Here is a 17,930-nt window from a genome sequence, read left to right as displayed (position 1 = left end):
TTCAACAAAAGATTCAACAATAGACGAATCTCACAGATATGTCATAGGGTGAAAGAAGCAAGACTCAAAAAAGATTCTATGTATGTCAAGGTCAAAACTAGGCAAAACTAGTGCGTGGGAGCAGAAGTCAGAGCAATGGTGCTAAGTACAGCAGTGAAAAGGCAAAGGGCAGAAGAGATGGATAATCACACGCACATGCACACGCACACGCACACACACACGCACACACACCCCAGGGCTCAGAATTGTGAAGAAAAGTCCAGAGTGTTATAAGATAGAAGTGGGAGAGCTGACCTTATCTGGGGGCAAGAGAAGGGTTGCCCTAAGGCCCAGAGGTTTGAGAGAAGGGCGAGCTAGCTAGACAAATGGAACTGCAGAGGTGGGACTTATAAGGGAAAGGGAATTACAAGCAGAGGGCATAGCATGTGCAAAAGCCCTGAGGTGGGAGTAAGCCTGGCAACTGCAGATGGCAGGTATGGCTAGAACCCAGAGGCCGAGTTAGCGAGTAGTATGGATGTGGCTGGAAGGTCATGTTGGAGCTAGACTGCACGTGCCCATATGGGCTCCAATGATGTCTAAGGTCACACAACTAATATCACAAATCCAGGCAGTCTGGCTGCAAGCCCATGCCTCTCTGCTCTTCTATGCTGAAATGTTTACCCACAATGGTGCTTTGTGGGTAAACAGAGCCAGCAGCAGATAACTTTGGCAAATCTGCTCCTGGGAACTCAGGAAACCTTCATTAGCGACTGGGAATCTGTTAGAAAGACCAAGGGTCCCCTGTGGATGGGCCTAAGTTTTCCCAAGATATATGAATGATGTTGTCCCTAATCTCAACTGACAGAGGTCTTGTTCAGACTCCCATTTCCTGTTCTCACACCATTCATTCATTGATTCACTCAATGATCATTTCATTGAGCACTAATGACACACCAGGCTTTCAGTTGCCAGGGCTATATTGGTTAAAAAGAGGAAGCCTTCCTTTCATGGTGCTGGAGAGAAAGGAAAATACATTAAACACACACAATTATTTAACTATTAATTGTGATAATACCCTTGAAGAAGAAAAGCAAGGGGCTATGATAGTGTATTATAGGAAGGATGACCTAGTCTATCCTGGGGATGAGAGTCCTTAGACCTAAGATGTTAAAATGAAGTTCCATGAAACTCGAGGGTTCTATGGAAATTATTTCCAGAGTTATCTAAGCCTTTAAGCTAAACTTCAATTAAATATGTATATGGACCATATTTTTAAACACAGTAACAAGAGAGCATACTTGTATACTCAAATGTGCCACACTGGAAACTGCTATTTCATTCAGGTATTGATAAGTTACCTTTTTTCCCCTGGAATTAAATTCTCCAGTCTCTTCTGTGCAGTGATTGAAGTTTACTGTAAATGCCTCACTGATGAAGAAGAATGATGCCCAATAGTAAAATTCTTTCTTTTTTTTTTTTAAATTCAGGTGTGGGAAAAGCTGATTGAATTTACTACCACCTGTTTTTATGAATTATAATTTTCTTGTTATTTTGTAGCCAAAACAAAATATGAAAACATTGAATGCTGAGGTCAATGTCATCCATAGCCTCTGGGGTCAAATTGTTAAAGTCATAGAAGCAGATTTGCTCTTTTTAGTAAGTCTTTTTATGGCAAATAAATGTTGCATATTTTAACTTATACATATTCTGTTTTATATGCATTTCAATTTTTATATTCTGGGTAGAAGTTCAATGAAATAAAGACAAGTTTGAAAATGTCTTCAGTTTAGAGGTGTCATTGAGACCTGGGCTGCCCTCCTACTGCTAGCTCCTCAGCCCCATCTCAGGCCCACCCCTTCACCCCTTATCCCCCCCACCCCCACCATGCTCCCATGGTCCTCATTCCCTCATGGCCCCTGACAGTGGCATGGGAACTCCTGACGGACAACCTACTGTCCCTGGGGTGACTCATCCTGAAGTGAACTGGCACTGATACAGGTCTTGAAACCGGATGGGAAAAGGATCTAAGCCTCAAGTCCATCCAAAACTTTGGAATATTTTCAGAACCTTGGACAGCAAACCCCCACCCTGCTCAGGCAGGGAAGAGAGCAGACAGGGCAGCACACTCACCCTTCTTGGTGGCTTCAAAGCTATCGTGGAAGTGAATCCTCTGGATGTCATAGGTCAAGGTAGTGTTGGGCAGCAGAGTCCGGTTCCTGTTGATGATGTTGGCAGAAAATCGAAAGGCATGCTCCTCGGCGTTCATGACCTGGGCGTTGGGACCGTCCGCATACTCAAAGATTCCTCCTGTAAGAGATAAGTAAAATTGAATGTATGTGCGGGGGACGGAAAGGGTGCTACTAAAAATGCTTGACTTCAGAAAGTTTTATGGACAAGCTCCCCCCTCCCAAGTGTTCAATAATATCCTAGATAATTCCCATGTACAGAAATTGTGCTGGAGCATAAGAAATATGAAAATCCTCCTAGTTCATTTCACTCAGCTAGCAAACTCCTGATAACAGAGACTGACAAACAGAGCCAAAATAAAATCACCAACTTATTAATATTGCTATGAAAATTCTCAATAGAGCGCTAGCAAGTAGAATCTACCAGAATATTACAAGGATGACATACCATGACCATGCAGAGTTATATTCCAGGAATGTAAGTGTGGTGCAATATAAAGAAATCTATGAATGTCATTCCATCACATCAATAGTTCACAGGAAAAAAAAGTATGACCAACTCACAAAACACAGGAAGGCATTTGGTAAAACCCAATACTTACTGCTGTTATGAATGCTTAATCAACTAGCACACGGAAGGATACTTCCTTGAAGCATCTTTAGTTCAAATCAGTTTTTAATATCTCACAAATGGTGAAACACTGAAGACATTCTCATTAAAGAAAAAAAGGGGGAGGGGAAGAATTCACACTACACCATTAATCAATGAAATAAGAGAGAAAAAGAATTTAGAAGCATACCTCTTGGAAAGAAAATTTTTTTTATTTGAAAATGATATATATGCCTTCCTTAAATAAAAACATTAAAATAATCCCTACGCATGAAAACTAGTAGGAAATAGAAGATGATTCCATTTAAAGAACCAGTTAGCACAAATTAAGTGTTTCTTTATATCAGCAACAGCCAGTATGTAAACAATGGCAAAATAATACCCTTTACAATATTAACAAAATATTAAATAACTAACAACAAACCACATAATAAGTGTGTAATCCCTAGTAATAGAAATGAGAAAAACACCTTAAGTGAGAGAGATAAAAGTAGACTTAAATGAGGAGGCATGTCATGTTCCTGGATATTTAGATTCAAGAGTAGAGGTGTCAGTTTTCTCCAAATTAGATTTTCAGTTTAATTCAATTCCAATTAGAATCATAGGAGGATATTTCTTTTACTTGACAAAGTGACTCTAAAATGCATCTGGAAGACTAAACAGGAGATAACAGTCTAAAAAGAGATGAGAGGTGACTTGCACCACCAGATTTAAAATGTATCGTAAAGCCAAAATAATTAAAACTATGTCCTTCCTTATGGTACATGAAAACACAGATAGATCAACAGAATGAGATAAAAAGTGCCTAGAAAGAGATTCAAGTAGAGATAAGCATTTAAGACATAATAAAGGTGGCTATTTCCAATTAGTAGGTAAAAGATGAATTATTCAGGAATTGTACTGAGACAATTATTCAATGATTAGGAAGAAATTTAAGTTAGATTCTAATCTTAAGCCACATATCAAAATAAGTTCCAGATGGATTAAAGATTAAAGAGCAAGAAAGTAATGGAAGGAAGGAGATTTTGTTCTTTGTGCTTTTCTATATTTTCCAAATAAAACTTTATTTTTGTTCCTTTATTCGTTTTAAAAATAAACTTTGTTGGGGTATTATTTAAGAAATCCCACACAATTCACCTCATGCTAAGTGCACAATGATGTTTAGAAAATGTGCTGAGTTTTGTGACCATCAATACAACCCAGTCTCTGAACATTTCCATCACCCCAAAGCTCCCTCGTGCCCACTTACACTCCATCATTGCTTTCACCCCCGACCCCAGGCAATCACTGATGTACTTTCTGCCTCTAGAGATTTGTCTTTACTGGGTATTTCATATAAATGGAACGATGCTAGAATAATGCAATTTGTGGTCTTCTGCATCTGGCTTCTTTCACTCAGCATCATGCTTTTGAGGCCTATCTATGTTGCAGTACGTGTAAGCTCTTCATTCCTTTTTGTTGGTAAGTAATATTACTTCCTATGGGTCTACCACATTTTATTTACCCATTCACCACCAGTGGATGGGTATTTGGGTTGTTTCAATCATTTTGAAAAAATTTTGTAAATAGTGAATGTTTTAAAAAGTGGACAAATAAATCCGCCTCCCTCCACCCACCACGCACTCCCCGGTATTCCAGCAGACTCACAATTCATAGCGCGGTATCTCTGAATGTGAGTGTGGGTGGGTGTTCACAAGCAAACTGAACACATGAATAAAACAAGAAGAATGCATCCCCAAACATGAAGAAGGTAGGATTATGGGTGACTTTAATTTCCTTCTTTGTGTTTTTCTATATTTTCCTAGAGTACTGCAGTGAACATGTGTTCTAGTTCTCGTCAGAAAAGCGATCATGTGATTGTGTATATGTGTTGCAAGGACAATAAATGATCAAAATACATTATAACTCATTTCTAGGGATATAAATTTAGCAAAAGTTAGAGATGCATTAACACATTTATGTATAAAGATAATCTTGACATAATATTGGAAAAACACAAACAACTTAATGTTCAAAAGTAGGAGGTCACTCAATTATATGAAAAGTCGCCCATATGGCTGAACACCTTGCAGGCATCAATAGTCAGGGGATAAGAGATCAAGATGGAGACGTGGCTAATGCCTGTATTTGCTGCCTCCCACAACCACATCGAAATTACATCTAAAATACAGAACAACCATCATCCAGAACCGCCACAAAGCTGGCTGAATGGAAGTCCTACAACTAGAGAAGTAAAGAAAAAGCACACTGAGACTGGTAGCAGGTGCAGAGGCAAGGATGGGCTGGTCCGGCACCCACATGTGCTGCTTGTTTAATCAGGAGGGAGATCGTCTCTGCAGAGGCCGCCCAGAAGAATAAGGGATCCCAGTCCTACACCAGACCCCCAGCCCAGGGTCCCAGAGCTGGGAAAAGAAGTCCCTATGGTCAGTAAGAACTATGGGCTGTAAAAACCAGTGGGGATTGGGGCTCAGTGACACAGAGGTTGCTGGAGACCCAGTTGTTCCTCTTAAAAGGCCGGCACACAAACTGAACTTACAAGCTCCAGCTTCCTCGGAGCTCCAGTGCTGGGTGAAGCTCTGGGGGACCCAGACACATACAAGGAGGAACTGGACTGTCTGGCATCGCAGGGCAGGAACTTGGGGGCTGCTTTCTTCCAGATGGAGGTGCTCACAGTGGTCATTGTTCCTATGCTGGGACCTCCCCAATTGCAGGGCAGCCATTTCTATTTGCTTTGCCCTGAGAATTCCCTGAGACTCTGCCCCATCCAATTTATAACCCCACCCAAGCTGAGTGCCGCAGCTTTTGCATATGAATAGCCTGTCCTTGCTCAAGCTAAAACCTGCCAAACAAGCTTCAGCTGGGTCAAGGAGTCCCAAACCTATCAATAAAAGGCCCAAGACCAGGCACCAGCACTAGCCTGCCTTGCTTCACAGCTGGGCCTCGTCTGGGCACTTCCAAACCCAATACAAAGAGGAGGAATCTACAGATCTCTCTGTAGCTGCTGGGTGACCCCAGGCAGTGGCTGACTTTGCACCTTCCTGGAGACCCAAGAGCCAGTGTACCCAGTGGTCAGTGTAGGACCATACCAGATTATCCATAAGTGACACACTCAAGGGGCAGACTCAGTGAGCACCAAAGCCCCACTGAAGCAAGTCATGCTCCATAAGGGTGTCTTTTGCACAGCAGCTCTCCCACTGTAGTCACAGCTGGTCCCCATAGCCAATTGGCCTGGAGGTTAATTCCTCCCAGTGACACCAACAGCAATCAAAGCTCAACTACAACAAGATTGTGCACATAGCCCACAAAGGGGTGTACCTAGAATGTCCACCTCAGGTGATTGGGGAGGCTGAGCCAATGGGCCCTATAGGACACCCACTACACAAGGCCACTCTATCAACTCAAGGAGACTTAGCAGCTCTACCCAATACATAGAAACAAACAGAGGGAAACAGCCAAAATGCAGAGACAAAGAAACATGTTATAAATGAAAGAAAGGGGAGAAAGTAAATTACTGGATAGAGTTCAAAACCTCAGTTATAAGGTTACTCAAGACTCTTCTGGAAACCTCCAAGGGACTTAGTGAGACTTTCAAGGATCTTAGTGAGAATGCAAAAAAAAAAAAAAAAAAAAAAAAAAAAAAAGGAAATGAACCGTCAGGAATTTAGCATACACTGACTGAAATGAAGAATAATATACAGGGATTCAATAGTAGACCAGAGGATCCTGAAAATCAACTCAATGGTTTGAAATAGGAGGAAGCAAAAAACACCCAACCAGAATTGCAAAAAGATAAAAGAATCCAAAAATATGAAGACAGTGTAAGGAGCCTCTGGGACAACTTCAAGTGTACCAACATCCAAATTATGGGGGTGCCAGAAGGAGAGAGAGAGCAAGATATTGAAAACCTATTTGAAGAAATAATGACAGAAAACTTCCCTACCTGGTGAAAGAAATAGACTTACAAGTCCAGGAAGCACAGAGAACCCCAAACAAGAGGAACCCAAAGATGACCACACCTTCACACGTTATAATTAAAATGCCAAGGGCTAAAGACAAAGAGAGAATCTTAAAAGCAGCAAGAGAAACGCAGTTAGTTACCTACAAGGGAGTGCCCATACAACTGTTAGCTGATTTCTCAACAGAAACTATTTAAGCCAGAAGGGAGTGGCAAGAAATATTCAAAATGATGAATAGCAAAGACCTACAACCAAGATTACTCTACCCAGAAAAGGTATCATTTAGAATTGAAGGTCAGATAAAGAGCTTCACAGACAAGAAAAAGCTAAAGGGGTTCATCAAACCAGTATTATAAAAAATGTTGAAGGGTATTCTTTAAGAAGAAGAGGAAGAAGAAGAAAAAGATAAAAATTATGAACAACAAAGTGGCAACAAATAGATATCTATCAACAATTGATTCCAAAAATCAAATGAATAAAATATCAGAATAAACTGGTGAATGGAATAAAATCAGGGGCATGGAAATGGCACAGACTGACGATTTTCAGAGGGAAGGGAGTGTGTGTTGGGGGGCTGGGCAGGAATAAATTAGACAAAGATCTTATAAGCATGTATGCATTACCTGTGGACACAGACAATTGGGTAGCGAGGGCCTGGGACAGGGTGGGAACTGGGTGGAGGGGAATTATGGGGGGAAAAAAGAGGGACATCTGTAATAATCTCAACAATAAAGATTAAATGAAATAGTCAGGGGATAGGATGGCTTGATATGGTGTCTGGGATGTGTTTCTAAGTAATACTGGGTGCGAAGGGGGTGTGGGTCTGGCACCCCCTGAGCCGTGGGTTGCTGGGGCTGGGTGTTGGGTCCACAGGGATTGATTACACCATTCTCCCTCAGTGTATCTGACAGATATCCTCCACATTCTGCTAGGTTTGCTCTTGAAAATCTAGTAGAAACTAGCCAGCCGCGAGCAAACTACGGCCCATGGGCCGGATCCGGCCCATTTGAAATGAATAAAACTAAAAAAAAAAAAAAAAAAAAAAAGACTGTACCCTTTTATGCAATGATGTTTACTTTGAATTTATATTAGTTCACACAAACACTCCATCCATGCTTTTGTTCTGGCCCTCCGGTCCAGTTTAAGAACCCATTGTGGCCCTCGAGTCAAAAAGTTTGCCCACCCCTGATAGACAGAGAGCTCATGATGGGGCACATGTGCAAACGTAGAAACATGTACAACCCTCCCCTACACCAGCAGTAAACAGTGAGAAATTATAAGAAAAAAAGAGACCCTATTCACAACAGCAACAACAAAAAAATAAAAAGTTCACAATAAATGTGCAATTCCTATATCATCAAAACCACAAAACTTTACGGGGGAATATAAATGAAGACTTGAATAAATGAGGAGACATAACTTTCTCCTGGAAGGGAAGGCTCAGTATTGTAAAGATGTCAGTTCTCCTCAAATTAATTTATAAATTTAATGGAATTCCAATTAAAATCAAAAAGGGCATGCAGAAGGGCATACACTAAAATGTTAACAGAGGTTCTTTCTAGAAAGGAAAAGATAATGGATTGCTTCTCTTGGTGCTTCCCCCCACCCCAAGTCCTCTGCATTGAGTGATAGCTTTGGCAATAAGGAAAAAAGCTTTAAAAGATGCTCTTAACGAATACCTAATAACATAGGAAATGCCCATCCTCTCTCTCTCTTCCCCCATCCTCAAGCAACAAAATCATATTACAGTGTGATAGCTATTTATCAAACCAAAAGCACATATTTATATTATAGAAAAAAGACTAGAAGGATTTGTATCAGCATGTTACCAGTGAGTATTTCTGGGTAGAAGGGGTTTATGGATACTTTTAATCTTGCTTTTTTTGCATTGTCTTGATATTTCCAAGTGATTTACAATAAATAATGTATTATTTGGTTACTTTAAAATGTAGAAACGAAAGAAGAGAGCCTAGGGAGAGGTCTCTGGTCATTACAGATCCCATTCCCAAATGAGGGTCAAAGGTTGTGGGACAAGGCCATTTCCTAGGGCCTGACACCTTCTTCCCGGCTTCTTACACCTTGGCAGGTGGGCAGGAGAGGAGAGAGAGGGGCTAATGTCTCACAATGGTGATGGCATGTCTCAACCACTGACGCCCAAGCCCAGGCTCAGTCTCAGAAAACAATTCAGTTCCATGAACACCCACCGATCTCTGCCATGTGCTAAACTGTCAGTTAGAGCTGGGATACCACGAGAAGTCAGCACTGGGGCCCTGCTCTCACGGAGGGCTCAGCCAACAGTAACCAGCAGATGAGTGCTGCCATAATGAAGAAAGAGGTTCCCAGCTCTGGCTCCAGGGGCAGCCATGCCTCAGTTCAAATCCTAGTTATAGCTACTGCTATTACTTGATCTCTCTGAGACTCAGTTTCTCCATCTGTAAAATGGGGTGCATACTTCAAAGGGTTGGTTTTTGCAAGGAAGCAAGGAAACTGTAACTAAATGCATGGCACACAGTGAGGAATTCTTACAGGGGGAGAAAAGCAATGCTGTCTAGAAAAACAAAATCAATTTTGAGTTCCCACATTCTAGGCCAGGGTTGACAAACTTTTTCTGTAATGTACCAAATAGCAAATATTTTGGCTTTGTGGGCCACATGGTCTACTCAACTCTGCCACTGTAGCATATAAACAGCGATAGACAATACGTAAACAAATGGGTGTGACTTGGTTTCAATAAACCTTTGTTTACACAAACAGGTGATGAACAGTTTTGGCAATCTATACACATGGGCCGTCATTTGTGCCCATTTTAGGGGAAGGGCAGCCTTTATCTCTGAGGTAAAAGCACCTTAGGGCCTGGATGGAGAAGATGTGACTATGATAGCCCTAAATGGCCGTGTAAAAAAGACAGATGAGATGCTGAGTTTCTGAATGGGGAGGATGGGAGAGTAGGGCCTAAGAGAAAGGGACGAGGTATGAAGAGGGCTCAAGAAAGGGAAAAAGAGGAGGAGAAAATAACCCAGGCCCAAAGGCAGGTAAGCTTGGTAAGAACTCCTCTGTGGCTGGACTGGGCCGTGTGAGCTGTCACGCTTGGTGCTCAGCTTTCGTTAGCCAGCACTGTGCTGTCTCCTCCCTCCCTGACAGGACCGGCGTTTAAGAAAATCTGCTGTAGAAAACTGACACCAGTTTGTGCTCTTTGGGGAAAGTGAAGGAAGGTGGGCAGTGTGCCCAGCCCAGGATGAATCAGGGCAGAAAGAGGACAAGAGGTGCAGGAGGTAGAATGAGAGAGGAGATGGAAAATTGAGTAGAGAAGGAAGTGATCAGGAGCAACTGGAAGGCCTGGAGCATCCCAGAGGCGGGGGAGATGCAGTCTGAATGTCCTGGGACACCCAGGCAGCAGATATTTGGTAAAGTGTAGAGTTCAGAGATAGTGGGTTCTGGATGCAGCAGACCTGGGTTTGAGTCTTGGTTCCAGTCATTCATAGACTTCTCTGTTTTCTAGAGAACTGTTCTGAGTTGAAGGAAGCTACCTTGCCAGAGGTTACACCACTCACCTCTGCCCTAGGGGCAGCCTGCAGCCAATGACTGACTAATACTGGAGCTCAAAAGGGTGGTCCCCTTGCCTCAGGGTGGGGATCATTCTGTGGCATCTATGTTTCTGTGCCCCTTCCAACACCCTAGACCTTGATATCACCTGAGGACACATCCTTGCCCCCAGTCCTGTTGCCTTCCCCATCCTGCTGTGCTCACTCCCCTACTGCTTTTTCCTAAAGAATGCTCTTCCCCTCTATCAAACCATGCATCCAAATCCCTACCTTAGGCTCTGTATCTAGAGGTCCTGGCCTAAGACTGGGATGACATTACTTTGGGGAGGGGGTGGCACGGAGAGGAGGTGTTACAATCATAATTAGTTGGTGCTTTTGAAGGAAGAGCAGGGGGAACTAAACCGCATCCTAATATATAAAGACCCTGAGTTGTAACGACCGAGGCTCCACCAACTGGAAGACAGTCCTGCAGTCAGTCTTGCAGGCGTGGGGCCCCAGCACTGACTGCTGAGGGGACTGCAAATCAGGGCCAGAGAGAGGCCTGAAGAGAGAAGCAGGGACTGATCCATTGCCTCTGTGGCAGCTTTCGATCAGCACTGCCTCTCTCTTTCTCTCCCAGTCTGGCCAGCAGCCGGGCCTCCATTTCTCTCCAGGCCTCCACCAGGGCTGCTGATCAGCCCTGCCTTTCTGATCAGGCCCTGTTGGTAGGCCCAGAGACGCTGACTGGCATAGAAACCAACCAATCAGAACCAAATCTGGGTGAAGTGTGAGGAGCCAATGGCTGCCTAGGAGGCGGAGCTTTTGACACTGACTGGCATAGAAACTAACCAATCAGAACCAAATTGGCCAGCAGGGGAGGGCAGTTAGGGGCGATCAGGCAGGCAGGCAGAGGGGTTAGGGGCGATCAGGCAGGCAGGCAGGTGAGCAGTTAGGAGCCAGTGGTCCCAGATTGCAAGATGGTGCAGCCTGGGCTGAGGGAACCCCCCCTCTGTGCACGAATTTTGTGCACCAGGCCACTAGTCCATTGATAAACCATCAAGGATTCTTCCTTCTACCCTCTTCCTTCTGGGTCCTCTGGCCCACTCTCTTTTTTGTGGAAGGGGTTTCAGAAGCTCAGGGTCTGGTGGGCTTGGATTCTGACTCAAGCTCTGCTTCATGGAAGAAAGGCTGCTCTGGGTCTTGGCTTCTGGATACAGCAACCCGCCCTGCTTAGAGGCAGCTCCCCCATTCAATTGGCTCCTCTCCATTCTCTCCCTTCCCATACATTCCTCATGATCGGTATTTAAAGAGGCTAATAAGTAGGTTGGCACTGTTGATTAATGCATAATCTTAATCATGATTGCATAGTGTAATTGGCATTAATTTGAAGAGCCAGTTCATTATGAAAATAATTTCCACTGCTTTCTGCTTTAATAAAATGGAGCAGAGACACCAGGGCTGCTGAGGAAATGGGACAGGGTATGCGTGTGTGTGTGTGTGTGTGTGTGTGTGTGTGTGTGTGTGTGTGTGAAGGATCCCAGAGATGTAAGCAGGGGTGGAGCCTGGCGCTACTGGGACATTTCCTCAAACAAAATCCTGAGTGGAATCCCAATGGGTAGAGACAATAACAACAACAACAACAACTGATCATGTGTCAGGGATGCTGCTGAATGCTCTCTACCCACTTCACTGAATACTCACAAGAACCTCTACAGCCACATTAGAGAGAAACGATCATTGCCCCATTTTACGTAAGAGAAAACCAAGGGAAGCCCAGGGAAGCCAAGGATGTCGTTAAAACTACCAACTGGCCCATCCTCTTCTGCAACCAGAGCCAGCTTGCTAGCGTCAATACATTTTCAGGAATTTTGAAAGCCCGGTATTAAAATATCGGTGCTTGAAATCTGCCACACTGAGAGTATTTTCACCACAGAGATAAGCAGATGCTACAAATGAGGGCTTTTCCCCTGAAGCCCATGTTCACCAGCCCACCCCTGCCCAAGCCCATTTCCACCAGATGGGCTCTCAGAGACTAGATGCCACCGTTCCTAAGAAGGCTCGTAGACCCTCCCCCCCAACCCCCTTACTGAGCACAACAGGAAGGCCACTGCTCAAACCCAACCTCATCTACAGACAGTGGAACTCAGGCCGGGGTCGGGGAAGCAGGAACAGAACTGGCTGTGCCAACTGGGACCAACTTTCTTCTTACTCCTTCTACTAAGTCACGTTGTCGTATGTTTTGAGAACACTCTGAATACACTATGCATAAATGCCCATCTTTCTAAGATTGCTCTTTTTATATCTCCGGAAATGTGTCCAAATGGTGGGATTTCCTTGCTTCCCAGGTGAGCATGCGACGGTGGCTGTGTTAAGCTGAATGTGATCTCAAAAGCCAGGACGGGAGGGTTGTCACTGCCGCTCTGCCACACCTCATCATTCAGGGCCAGGATCCTGGAGACAGCCCCCCTGCCCCCCCCAATCCTCTGGGCAGATGGCCCTAGAGGTCCCCCAAGGCACAGGTCCTAGGGCAGATGGAGTGGAAGGCTTAGTCCCTTGCTTAAGCCTAAGACCTTATGACTGTGGAGGGCTGGTCCGAGTCTGTTGAGATTGTTCTTCCCCTTGAACAACTTTGTGCTCTTCTTGAATTTGGCCCTGGCAAAAGCAGTTGGGTTGGCCCAGCTGTGAGCTCAGTGAGCCCAGGAGACTCAGGCAGGGCCTCATCATGCCACCACCGTCTCTCTGGCAGCCACACCCCAGGAGACACTTACATTCCCAGCACCAGGCCCAGACACTGTCTTTTCTCTGGGGTCTGAGCATGCTCTTTCCTTTCTAGGCTGCTTTGTTCTTCTTCTGAAGTTTCTAAGGTTTCACAGAGATTAATTGAGACGCTGATCAGTGAGATTATTGCTAACAGCCTCTTCCCAGGGTCACTGCCCTGTCTGTTCTGATCAGGGTTCTCTCTTCTCCTGCCAGGGCCCTGAGGCTCCGTGCAGCCCATGGGTGGGAAGAGCCAGGCTCTGCTCCCTGCTGCACCTGGGCCAGCCCTTCTGCAGCCCTGGCGGGGCCTCGAGCTTGCCTTCTGGGCCTCTCTGGGCCCTTGTGTCGGCAGGAAGAGGAGTTGGGACACATTGGCTGGCTTTCCCCACGAGGCACAGGAGGTGGATTCTGAGGGAGAGCAGTGCCCAGCAGAAAAGGTCACGGGCTTTCTGGGGTCATGGGCAAGGGAAGGGAGGGGCAACAAGGAGTCTATGCATTCATTGGTTCATCCATCCACCCATTCCCCAAGCAGTTTATTGGCTACAACTGGGTACAAGGCTCTATGCAGGGCACTGGGAAAGTCTGAGAGGCATCAGACATATGCCAGCCCTTCAGGAGCTCTAGCTTGGAAGAGGAGAGGAGGGAGGGGCACGAATAAAAACACTACAGGGGTAAAAACTCTCCGTGTAAGAACAGCAGGGGAGACTCCGAGAGTAGAAGGTAGTGGTGTCTTCATGGAGGAGGCAGCATCTGAGGGGTGCAGAGAGTAAGGCAGCCAGTGGGGAGGGAGGGGGACTTCGGGTGGGGGTCAGGGAGATGAAGACTTGTTAGGATAGGGCGGCGGGGGGGGGGGGATGGAGGGGCCAGGCAGGAGGGGAAGGGCAGGGCTTGCTTTTCTAGGACTGGGCAATAATGAAATGATGGAGGGAGGTGGGTCTAGGTCTCTAGGAGATATGCCTGGAAGATGACCCTGGAGTCTGGCCGGTGAGGGAAGTCCAGTCCAGCGTGCGGACTCTGCAGCTAGACAGCCCGGGCTTTAACCGACCCCACTGTTTGCCAGATGTACGACCTTGGGCAAGTCCCTTCCCTGCTCCGTGCCTCTGCTTCGTCACCTGAAGACAGGGATATTAATAGCACTTGCAGTGTAGGGCTACTGGGAGGCTTCCATGGCATAAATCATCGAAGGCATGTCATAAGCCCTCGATAAGGTAAAACATTATTATTATGAGGTGACAGGGAAGCTGGGGGGCCTTTAACTGAGATGGGGGCATCCAGAGAAAGAGCAGGTCCGAGGAGAGGGTGTGCACTCCCGTGGGGTCCCCGGGGAGGGGCTGCTGATTGAGTCGGGGGCCTGGCGGCAGTTGTTTTAATTGATCTGGTGATATGCGGAGCTTTGTCTATACAACTCAGGGACATGCAAGTCATATATTGCAGAATCGACCGCGTTAGGAGGATGGCTGGAGGCTCCCGAGCTGCCGAGAGAAGCTGATGACCGATGGGCTGTCATCAGGTGGAGGAGCAGGAGAGCAGGAGAGCAGGAGGCCGAGCAGCTGGGGACAGGGTGGGAAGGGGTGCTGCGGAGAGCCCAGTGAGCAGTGAGCGCCCTTGCCGGAGGGGCTGGAAGAGTGAAGACTGAGAACCGCCAGAGATACGACTCACCCTCACACACATGCCCACAGCAGTAAGGCCAGCCCTGAGCCTGGCACTGCGGGCCCTTTGGTCCAGCCTGACTCCTCTCCAGCCTCAGCTCCTCCAGGCAGTCCTCCTCCATGCACTCCGCCGTCTCACCATTCCCTTCACACCTGTCCCTTCGCAGGTGCTCTTCCTCTGCCTGGATCAACGTTCCTTCTTTCTCCGTTTCATCCGTGCAAAGCTGGCTGCCATATTCCTCTTCCGAGCCTTGCAACAGACACGGACCTTATGCCCTTGGCCCACCCCGGGGGCCACCTGCTCGCCTGGGCCCTTTGGCAAGTGGGGGAGGCATGCCCAGTGCAGGAGCTTGAACCCCCGTTTCCTTGCCCCTCAGAGGCACAATGTCTAGGCACAATCTACAGTCACGCACAGAGTAGTCACCTGCAGACACACCTTTCTGGCCTTCCTTCCCTTCCCCGTGCATCCCCGGCTTCCTGAGGTCACCTCCCAGATAAATTACTTGCACCCTAACTTTTGCTGGGGGCCTGCTTTTGGAGGTCCCTGACTGAGTCACCTTCCCTGAGCTCTGAATTCATTCCCCTCTGTATCCTCACACGTTAGGATGTCTCCTGTGCCGCCCTCCTCCTTAGGCCGTGGTCGTTGGGAGGGTGGGCACAGCCATCCTGCCGCCTCTTTCCTGTGCCCAGGGCCTGACGCAGGGAATGTCAAAAGAAGTTTGTTAAATAAATGCATATGTAAGTACACACACACACACACACACACACACACACACACACACACACTCTACTTGTTTGAAGAAGCTAATTCCCATTTGGGATTTTGATACTTAAGTGAAAAAGCAAAAAACAAACAAATATCCTTCAGATCATCTGCCACGAAGATGCCCAGCCAGGAGGACACTGGTGCTGCAGCTTTCACCCCCCACTCCAGCCCCAGCCCCAGCCCCAGCCCCAGCCCCAGCCCCAGCCCAGCCCAGCCACGGTCGGCTCTGACTAGGTGAGGAAGCTGCAGCTGAGGTGCCTCAGTGGGCACCCATCCAGGCCCCTGCTCCTTACTGGTGGATGGAGGGCCCTGTGCCTGCCAATGGGGCCGGGTGACTGAGGAGAGGCGCCCTGGTTCGCCCTGGCTGCGGGTGGATTCTCCAACCATCTTAACTGGGGCTCATCTCCAAACCCGGGCACTTGCTCCGCAGCGGTGCCAGCATCTGGAAAACAGCCCTGCCTCTGGCAGCCCCTAAGTGCTGCCTGCCTGCCCACAGCCCTGCCCTGAAAATGCCAGTACGCCCAAAATAAGGCCGCTTGGGAAATGGTGTGGGCAGAGGCAGGGGCAGGGGAGCAGGAGCCCGGGAAGCAGTGGAGGGGAAAGAGGCAGGGCTCTACATTACTGCTCCCATCCTCATCTGCTTTAAATATCAATCGCTATGCAGGTTAAATACTTATTCAGATGTCTTTTAGCTTAAAAGCAAGCTAATTGATCTCTGGAGATCCTGAATGAACAGTGAAGAAACTGCACTAATTATCGAATCAACTTCCACTTCTCCACTTTGTTTTGTTTCTTCTCTGACAATACTGCTGAGTGACAGACGGGGCCTGGCGGTGAGAGAGAAACACGTGCTGCTTTTATTGGGCTGCAACAACACACCCCGCCCCCACAGCCTCTCCCGCCCCTCCCACCAGGGCCCCTGGTTCAGGCATATCTCCCAGGTGGGCCTCCTGGGCACACCTGTCCCAACTGGGAGCTCTCCCAGGCAGAGCTTTAAGATGCCTAACACACAATACAATCTACAGATGATGTATTATGGAATTGTACACTTGATGCCTATATAATTTTATTAATCGATGGAACCCCAATAAATTCAATAAAAAATAAGAGATGCTGAAAATAGTACAGATCACCAGTGGCTAACATCTACTATAGCTGCCTGCTCTGAGCACACCGTCCCCGAGGGACCTCCTTACCCCTTTGAAAACAAACAAAAACCCAGCATCAGTGGCATCAAAGCTGCTCCAGGTCCACTGCCTCATCACACACTGTGACCTCCTGTGGGCGCTCAGCTTGTGACTTCACTCTGACCTCCTAGGAATGGCCTCCTCTGGTCCCTCCCAAGGCTCCTGCTCACCAGGGAGGCCTGTGCTGCGGCCGCGAGGCGTGGGAGCCTGGGTTTCCTCTGCTGGCAACAGTAGATTCCTCTCCTGCCTGGAGAGGTGTGGTTTTTGTTGTTTTCCACGTTCTCTTCTCACCCTGCCGGGGTTCTGACTCCATCCACTCGGCTGCCTCGTAGAACAGAGCATGGCACCTCCGGCTTGGCCGCAGGGCAGCTGTGTCCCTGCTCTGGCAGTCCCGTTGCGGGCAGACTAACGTCTCCCATTCGCTTGGGAAACTAGAAGCGAAACCAGGCTGAGCAGGTGTCTTTCCTGCAGGACTTCTCTGGGCATTTATTCCGCTCACGTGCAGCCTCGGCGACGGGGCGGAGCCAGCAACATTTCCCAAACTTACTTGACAACCGTGGAAACCTTTTCTGGCAGAGCGTCTTACCGGAAACCGGCTTTGGGAAATCGCTGTGTTACAGTGATTTGGACAAAAGGTTTTTCCCTTCTGAGAAGTGAACTATTTGAAGTCTGGGGCTGGAGCCTTCTCATCGAAGTTCACCCCGCACACCTGGCCCCCAGCCCTGAGCACCAGAGACTAGAAAGAATGAAGAAAGTAATGACGGCCAAAGCGTCCGATCTACTTCACACCAGGGTCCCGGTGGGACAGACCTGGTTTGTTCCTGGGTTGATTCTGGGACACCAGTGCCTGGTTGTGTCAACACAGCTTAGAGGTGTGACTACCCCTGAGGTTCTGATTAGCATGTGACTGGTGTGAGGGCGCCTGTGTGCATGCGCACCTGGGCAGGTGTGGGCACTCCTCTCACCTGGGTCGGGCACAGCAGGAAAGGACAGTGGGGAGCCAATTCATCAGCGCAGTGCTTTGTGCCTTTCTCCCAAGGCAATGGGTTGAAAGAAGAGATTCTGGCTTCATTTTGATCATTAGCCAATGAAACCCCTTGCATCTCTGCTCAACAAAGGAATCCCCGGCGACCTGGTCCCCGCCGACACCGCTGATAGAGACGTTCATCCACTCAGCACTTCCTCATTCAACAAACACTCAGGAATCACCTCCTGTGTGTCTGGCACCTGCACACACAGCACATAAACAGAGGGGAAGACCTGCACCCCGGGAACGCCTTGTTTACGTCCCCAAAGCTCTTACTGTAGGTCGACAGTAT

At 47.2% G+C, this 17,930-nt stretch overlaps 1 protein-coding gene across 2 annotated transcripts in view; it reads right to left on the bottom strand.

Moving 5' to 3' along the window:
- GRIK3 (glutamate ionotropic receptor kainate type subunit 3) overlaps positions 1-17,930 on the bottom strand; it is a 196,676-nt gene that overhangs the window by 73,842 nt on the left and 104,904 nt on the right. For both annotated transcript variants that reach the window (XR_009452018.1, XM_059690155.1), the window contains exon 2: positions 2,110-2,286. Coding sequence is in view for 1 of the 2 variants with exons in the window: in XM_059690155.1 (XP_059546138.1) it covers positions 2,110-2,286 (177 nt within the window). In the remaining variant the exon portion in view is untranslated. The remainder of the gene's footprint in view (positions 1-2,109; positions 2,287-17,930) is intronic.

Source organism: Myotis daubentonii, chromosome 3, assembly GCF_963259705.1.
Source record: "Myotis daubentonii chromosome 3, mMyoDau2.1, whole genome shotgun sequence".
Taxonomy (NCBI): domain Eukaryota; kingdom Metazoa; phylum Chordata; class Mammalia; order Chiroptera; family Vespertilionidae; genus Myotis; species Myotis daubentonii.
Note: the sequence above shows the minus strand (reverse complement) of the source record. Positions and strands in the feature narration are given on the sequence as shown.